Source organism: Daucus carota, chromosome 6 (genome assembly GCF_001625215.2).
Source record: "Daucus carota subsp. sativus chromosome 6, DH1 v3.0, whole genome shotgun sequence".
NCBI classification, from domain to species: domain Eukaryota; kingdom Viridiplantae; phylum Streptophyta; class Magnoliopsida; order Apiales; family Apiaceae; genus Daucus; species Daucus carota.
The window spans coordinates 18,343,466-18,351,072 of NC_030386.2; the positions used below are offsets into that span (position 1 = coordinate 18,343,466).

General features: G+C 38.3%; 1 protein-coding gene across 3 annotated transcripts; it reads right to left on the reverse strand.

The window, feature by feature from the left end:
• Positions 1-3,015: 3,015 nt before the first annotated feature.
• On the reverse strand, positions 3,016-5,843 carry LOC108226782 (13 kDa ribonucleoprotein-associated protein-like). Of its 3 annotated transcripts, XM_017401774.2 has the most exons (4): positions 5,475-5,843; positions 4,987-5,349; positions 3,870-3,946; positions 3,648-3,700 (listed from the first exon to the last, which is right to left on the reverse strand). In XM_017401774.2, exons 1-3 carry the CDS (start codon positions 5,475-5,477, stop codon positions 3,908-3,910), a joined length of 405 nt encoding a protein of 134 aa, XP_017257263.1. In that variant the 5' UTR covers positions 5,478-5,843; the 3' UTR covers positions 3,648-3,700; positions 3,870-3,907. The 3 variants fall into 3 exon arrangements, with proteins under 3 accessions (XP_063935308.1, XP_017257263.1, XP_017257264.1); XM_064079238.1 differs by lacking the exons at positions 3,648-3,700; positions 3,870-3,946 and adding an exon at positions 3,016-3,398; XM_017401775.2 differs by lacking the exon at positions 3,870-3,946.
• Positions 5,844-7,607: the final 1,764 nt, after the last annotated feature.

Genomic DNA, 7,607 nt, shown 5'->3' on the forward strand with positions numbered 1-7,607 from the left:
AAGGGAACCGCCTTCGGAGCCTCGCAAAAAGACTCCCATCCCCTTTCTTGAATCATGCTTAAGAGATCCCCATCTTCAGCTGTGGGTAAGAATCCCCTCTCCTTGACTATCGACTTATTCATAAGCCGTTGAAACTCGGTTCGTGCACCATCGGAGGTGAATTCAACCTCACCCATCGAGGAAGAATCGCTAGATGTAGGGGCTTGGGTGCTTGGTCCTTGTGATCTTCGGGCTCTTTTGGGTGCCATTGATAGAGATCGAAAGTTGCAAGAGATTTGTGTGTGGTGGGTTTGAGAGATTTGATGGTGGTTGTGTGTATGGAGGTGTATATATATAAGTAGGTTTTATAGAATTAGAATAGGAATTGGAGATGGATTTTGTGTTTATATAGGATTTTGAGAGCTGAGTTAGGGTTATGGAGGATATATTTCGGGTTAGGCATGCAAAATTAGGATTGTGGGCTTTTAAAAACGGAAAATAAAATATTTTTGGTGAAAAAATCGATTCCTGGGCAGACAGTAGCGCGGCCGCGCTAAGTGTAGCGCGGGCGCGCTGTACACTGTAGCGCGGGCGCGCTGGACACTAGCGCGGGCGCGCTAGTGTCTGCCACCCAGGGTCAAATTTTTTCGTTTTTTGCGTTTTTGAGGTTTACAACGGTACAACATGGTTCCAATGCGCGGGTTGCCTCCCACGAAGCGCTTGTTTAACGTCGTTAGCTCGACGTGAAGTCCAGAATTAATCCGATTCCGATAAAGTATCCTGTGGAGGATACCTCGTTCCATAACCAAACGAATTCCAAGTAACATTAACATCTAGTGCTAAGAATGCTTCAGCAAGAGAGTCCGTTAATATATCAGCAAAGCGACCGATTCGTTCTTCAACCGCGTCAATACGCCGGATTATCCTTCGGTATTGTGCTTCATTCAATGTTGAATCAGCAGGTGATTGAATTACAGATTGGCTACTCGCACTGGTAGAAAGTAGAGGACAAGTGTCTCCACATGCATTAGGAATTGAGTCGGAGTGAGCTCTAATTCTGTGCCAATTAGTCATCTGAAGTTCCTGAGTGACTTCGACCGCTTCATCATCCTCTGATTCTTTCTCTTTTGGAATTTTCCACTTTAGGTCTCTGTGCTCAGCAGCAGCCAGGTTCTCTATCAGTTCGTAAGCATCATCGAAGCTCTTGCTCCACAGATTTCCTCCAGCTGCCACGTCTAACACTGCTCTACATTGACCATTAAGACCCCTGTAGAAATAATGAATTGCCATACCAGGAGGCATGCCATCTTCATTGAGATTTTCGAGAATCTTCTTGAACCGGTCCCAAGCTAAACAAAGATATTCTCCCGAGAATTGAGAGAATTTACTTTCGGTGTTTCTGATAGCTGATACTTTAATTAGAGGATAAAACCTGGTACAGAATATTTTCTCCAACTTGTTCCAGCTATTAGTAGTGCTTGCCGAGAGAGAGAGAGAAACCACGATCGTGCTACATGACGTAGCGTGAATGGAAAGAGTCTCAGCTTCACCAGATCCTTAGGTCCGATATTGAAATCCAATGCAATACTGAATTCCTCGAATTTCCTTAGATGCAGGGTTGGGTCCTCAAGAACAGACCCCCCAAATTGAATAGTATCCTGCAGCCTGAGAATGATTGATGGCTTAATTCGAATACCCCTGGCTGATATCGCTGGCTCAATTGTGTCAGCCTGATTATCATTGATTTTCAAACGAGAAAATTCAAGTGACGCCTCACCAACTGCTGTCCTTGCATAATCCATTGTTTCAGAATCAGAAGATGAAGATGAATCAATTGCTTCCTTACGAGCTTTAGAACGTGTTAGCATAAACGCGACCCAAGTACCTGAAATAAAGAAAAGAAAAGAAGAGTGAGAAGAGAATAGAATCCTAGTCAGTGAATTTTAATGCACACTGATGACAAGTACATAAACTAATTAATTAACACCGAGTCCCCGGCAGCGGCGCCAAAAACTTGTTCGCAAAAATCTACACGCAAGCGCACGTGATCACAAGTAATATATTTGTTCGTTCCCACAGAGACTGGTGAATTAAGAATACGCACCTATGCAACAATGTATGAGTAATTTTCACTGCTAAGACAATTAACAAGGATGTGTTCTTTTATACTAATAACTAAATTTACTAATCAAAATCAGAATAGGAAAACACATGGGATTCTAACTTCATTATCGAATTCATCTAGAATTGAAATTACTGATTAACATGCGACTGTTGATCCTAATCAGACAACACGAAAGTAATACATGCCAACTCTCGTTGCACACATATCATACCAATCAAAATCCACAATTAAGACAGAGATCTCATGGACACCAACAAAGCTCAGACCCTATATCTCTATAGCGGTAGTGTAAGCAGAGAGGTTTAATAACAGGTCATCTATCATGATTACACAGGGTGATAAAAATAGTTCAAGTCTACCACAAATTATGCTTCATTCACATAATCCTATGTTTACATGGCATAGCACTACTAGAATTTGGTTAATAGACATCGGTTTTTGGCCGATGTCTTTGTGCATCAGCCTCCGATGTCTAGGTCGGCGATGTTAAAGGTCATATACAAAGACATCGGCCAAAAACTAATGTCTTTGTGGCTTTTATCATCGTTTTTTAGCTTAAATACTGATGTATATCAGTCATTTTTGTGGTTAAACTACATGATTTAATTGTGCATAACGTAATATTATCTCTATAACACTAATTTAAACATGTGACTCATAATGAATTAGATGACATTAACATCGGTTAATTTTAATAAACGATGTATATGCGAATAATAACATCGTTTTCTTAAAAATTTCGTTGTCTGAGTATGTTTTATACATGAGTTCTTTGTAATAACCGATGTATATTTAGTTTTTTGCCACTAGTTTTCATTCACATGCACATCACTTTTTTGAAAGGCCTAATGTAATTACTGCAATTTTTTACAAAAAAAAATGACGAAAAATAAAAGCTGCCAAAAATTCGATTCATTCATAGAAATCGCAATATAACATTCAATATATACATCCAACATTCAAACATAACCAATCTAGCCATCCATCGGCAATATACCAAAATCTAAAGTTATCCAAAAACTACAAACTACAATAATCTAGCCCTCCTTCGGCAATATACCAAAATCTAAAGTTATCCAAAAACTCCAAACTACAATAATCTAGACATCCTTCGGCAAAAATCTTAGTCAACTAATATTCATCCACAAAACACTTCATCCACCCTTTTCTTTTCCAAAGCAGAGGCATCAACCACAAACCAAATCAACTAAACTATTTACTGGAAGTTTCCTTTATCGATCTATAATAGAGGCCGAATTCTGTAAACCATCCTTTATGCTTTCATTCATTTCATCTGAACCAATAACAAAAAAGAGTTGGCCAAATTAGACAAGAGAATATTAAAATACAATTAACCGAAAGATTGAATAGTTTACTATATATGACACGTTACGAATCTTCTGCTGAATGATTATTTCACAATCATGTTAACATTGACTAAGAAGACAATTGTACAAACTTCTACATAAATTACATTCTATCTCAAATTTATATACCAGCTATCTAAAGAAATGACAGCAAGTACAAGCAGAAAATCACACAAGAATAGTTATAAAGCTCCCCCTTCTAGTTAATCAATTAAAAGTAGCGACCAACCTGAATTACAGTCCAATTGGTCATTGTAAGTAGCGACCAACTTGAATTACAGAGAGTAAATCACAAGACAGTTAAAAGATTCAAGAAGACAGGTTGTAGAATAAAATACTAGATTTGAAAGAATACATTAATATGCAAGTAATATAACACTGAAAGATAAGGTAATCACCATTCGATACAGCATAAAATCTACAAAGCTCATCCTCATCAAGCCTGGAGAGGCATATAATCCAGAGGCATAACATCCTAGAAACAAAACAACCACCTCTAATATTAACATCCATATCATTTTCAGGGGTAGTCCACCATCCAGCATTAAAATTCCACACTCTGCATATTGTGTTCATAGGCTAGATCTATATCCTTATTCAATATTTATTGCCACAATAATCTAACCAGCCAAGGTCTATTTAATGTTTCTCTATCTGCAGAATTGTTTTTTTACCTTCGTTGCATCATCTCATCGTGAACTTTCTTTCTTCTTATTGAGTTGGACTAGATGTTCCTGGTTCTATAATTCTTCAGGATAAAATTAACAGACGCAGGCATTTGTCACTCATATCCACGTTAATATACATCTAATACACATAAACTAGTATTAATGCCAGTGTTTGTCTCTAGTCATCTCCCTTCGTCTCGCTATATTCTCACTTAAGATTAGAAAATTGTTGACTTACTGAGTTGCTCATCGGTCATGACTAATTCTAATATCACAAGCACAAGAATATGCTAGACTCAACGCCATTGATTTATAGACCTTATCAATAAATATTCACCAAGATACTTAAAATTAATGACCAAAATACTACAGTATTTCTCAATATCCCACACATTTGACTGGACCCTTGTAGGGGTAACTAATATTTTAAGTATCTGAAATGCAGGATACTTGATCGCGTTTCTTTCAAATACTTGATTACACAAGCAAATAACAAATCACAACCACCAAACATAATAATAAGTATTGAGCAAGAATCTCCACATCTTCATTTCTTATCAAAAGGAAACACAATCTTTAGAAAGAATTTAAAATAAAACAAAATACTCCGATGTGAAAGGAAGTGGTCATGCTAATGCATTCTATAAATCCATGTTCTCTTAAACATTATTAAATCTTCAAGTTCGGTTAGTTAATACAGCATAGTAAACGAATAATTAACTAATACAATGCGTACAAGTAACACAGTAACACTACAAGGCAATAACATATCACAGTCACACATTATGAAAGGCAAACCACAAAGTAACATAGAAACAAATGTATATAGATACAGTAAGAAAAGTACCTTGTCTTCAGCAAGAAGGGGGAGATGGAGATGAATCTCGAGAGGCTCAGTATCAGCAGCCATCACCAGAAACTCTGAAATTCCTCTGTTCAGTGTCTTTGTTGCAGAAATCAAACCCAACCAATTAATCATCATATAAAAACACACACATACACATAATAGTACATAACATTTTAATTTACAAAGAACCATGAAAGTATTGGACTTTACACATATAAATACAATGGGGTTTAAGAGCTGACTTTCATTAGCACCCTTCTTAAGTTGCTTGTAATTAGCAGCTTCCTGAACAAGGTCAAAAATTGTGACGGTTATCAGTGAATCAGCTAATGGGTATGCCTTTGGGTTCACTATTTCTGCACTCTACAATTTCAAGAACATATATATCAAAATTCAAAAAAACACACACAAACAGAGGGAGAGGGAGAGAGGGAGGGTGCCATTCTTGATGAAAAGAGAAACTAGAGAGAGGGAGAGAGGGAGGATACCATTTTCTATACAAGTCTCTATCTTCTCCGCCCAAATCTGAATTGTAATTAGAAATTAGAGCCACACCAGTGACATACAAGCTCTAAGAAGAGCTTCCATGTCTTGTCGGAGACCAAAATCATCGGAATCACTCTCGGAGCCAGACTTTGTGTTGGGTTATGAAACCCTAGAAAAGGAAAATGTAGTAACAGTAATCGTGTTGGCTTGAGAAGCTTCGATTAGGTCTGTGAGAGCTCAAGCAGCTTTGATTATGGCTTCAACACTTCGATTAGGGTGCACAGCTTCGATTCCGAGGTGCGGTTCGATTGAGAGAGAGAGAGTCTGAGAAACGAGAGAGAGAGTCGGGGAGAGAGAAAAAAGAGTGTGTTTTAATTTGAAATGTTTTGTCTCAATATTGAGTGAGTGTGTTATTTTGTTTGATTTTGGGGTTAAAAGATTGGGGGGACAAAATTTTGACTAAGTACGGGAAATATTTGGGGGAGGGACAAAAGAGGGGTTGCCACGCGGTTTTCATTTTTCATTCAAAGAGGATAGACATCGGTTCCTATATTAACTGATGTCAAAAAAGTAATAGACATCGGTTAATTTTTAGCCGATGTTAATAAACGCTTTTACATCGTGGCCAAAGTCGACCGATGTCTATACCCTGATGTCTATTCTACTTTTTCTAGTAGTGTAGTTCTAAATTCAATCATCCACTCTCGCTTCAGAAAGAATTAACAAACAACTTAGAAGTTAGCTACGCTCCTAAGAAGAATAAGCACGGCGCATGCAAAGAAATCAACGTACATCACAAAATCAAGCAATTAATATTCTTTACTAGACTACATCGATAAGTCCATTAGAATCCCATGAAGGCGGTTAGTTCTTAATCGAACTAATCGACATCATGGGTTCTAATGAAAACATGATAAATAAAAGACGAGAATTAAACATAAGACAATTGCTTGAATTAATAAATAAGAACACAACGTTACAGAATTGATGTTCACGATCTCGCTCGAAACTGTCACTTCCTCGCGAAGAACGATCCAATACAATTCACTAATGTGTTTTTTTACAAGAGAAAAACTGATAAAACTATATTCCGATATTCTACGATACAAGTGAGGCTAGGGTTTTTACACATGAGAAATTAGATACATTGACCAAGTCAACCGGGCCTTGACCGCTGCTAAAATCCATCAGAAAAGCTCCAAAAATCGGCCCGGAACAACTCTGCTGGGCGCAGCCGCGCTAAACTAGCGCAGGCGCGCTAGTGGGACAGTAGCTAGCGCGGGTGCGCTAAGATCTAGCGCGGGCGCGCTACTGTCTGCCACTGGCAGCCCGTTTCTTCGTTTTTTAGCTCGTTCTCGCGTGCATGCCCTTCCTCGCTCTAGTACCACTTCCGTAGGTGATCACGGTTGCATTTAGCACATGCAACAAGCCCTTTAAACCCCTAGACAGCTCTAGTGGACGAGTGTGTTCTCGTGAGGGTTTGTAGAAGATGTACCCACAAAATCCCAAGTCGTGATGAATCCACAATTCTCTATTCTTGCAATTAATGCACCAAAAACAACCTAAAATGAGAGAAAATCACTTCATCACCTCAACTCGTGACCTGCACAGAAAAACACTAAAAACACATCAAAAGACACTAAACACTTAAGTACAACCAACCAATTTAAGTGGAAATGAAGGCCTATAAGTGTGTATAAATACCACTTATCACTTGTTCACTAAGTTTGCTACAGCTCTGAAAGACAGAGGATTTGTACAATGTCATGCTGATAAGAGTCTATTCACTCTTAGCAGTGGAGACAAATTTGTGGCTGTCCTCGTCTATGTTGACGATATCCTGGTTACAGGAACCCATCCAGCCAACATTCAAGATGTAATTCAGTTCTTGAGTACCCGTTTTAAAGTTAAAGATCTTGGTGATCTCAAGTATTTCTTGGGAATTGAAGTAGCTCGATCCACTGACGGTATCTACATACATCAACGCAAGTACACGTTGGATATTCTGAAAGATACAGGCTTGATTGAGGCAAAGCCATCTAAAGTTCCTCTTCAACAGAATCATGATCTTAATCATAATTCTAGTACTTTTCTATCTGCTGCAGATGCCAGTCTATATAGACGATTGGTTGGAC

Coding starts and splice junctions, on each gene's coding strand:
- LOC108226782 (XM_017401774.2), bottom strand. Junction 3,947..4,986: donor CCCTTCTTGCTGAAGACAAG/GTACTTTTCTTA, acceptor TTTTGTTTCTAG/GATGTTATGCCTCTGGATTA.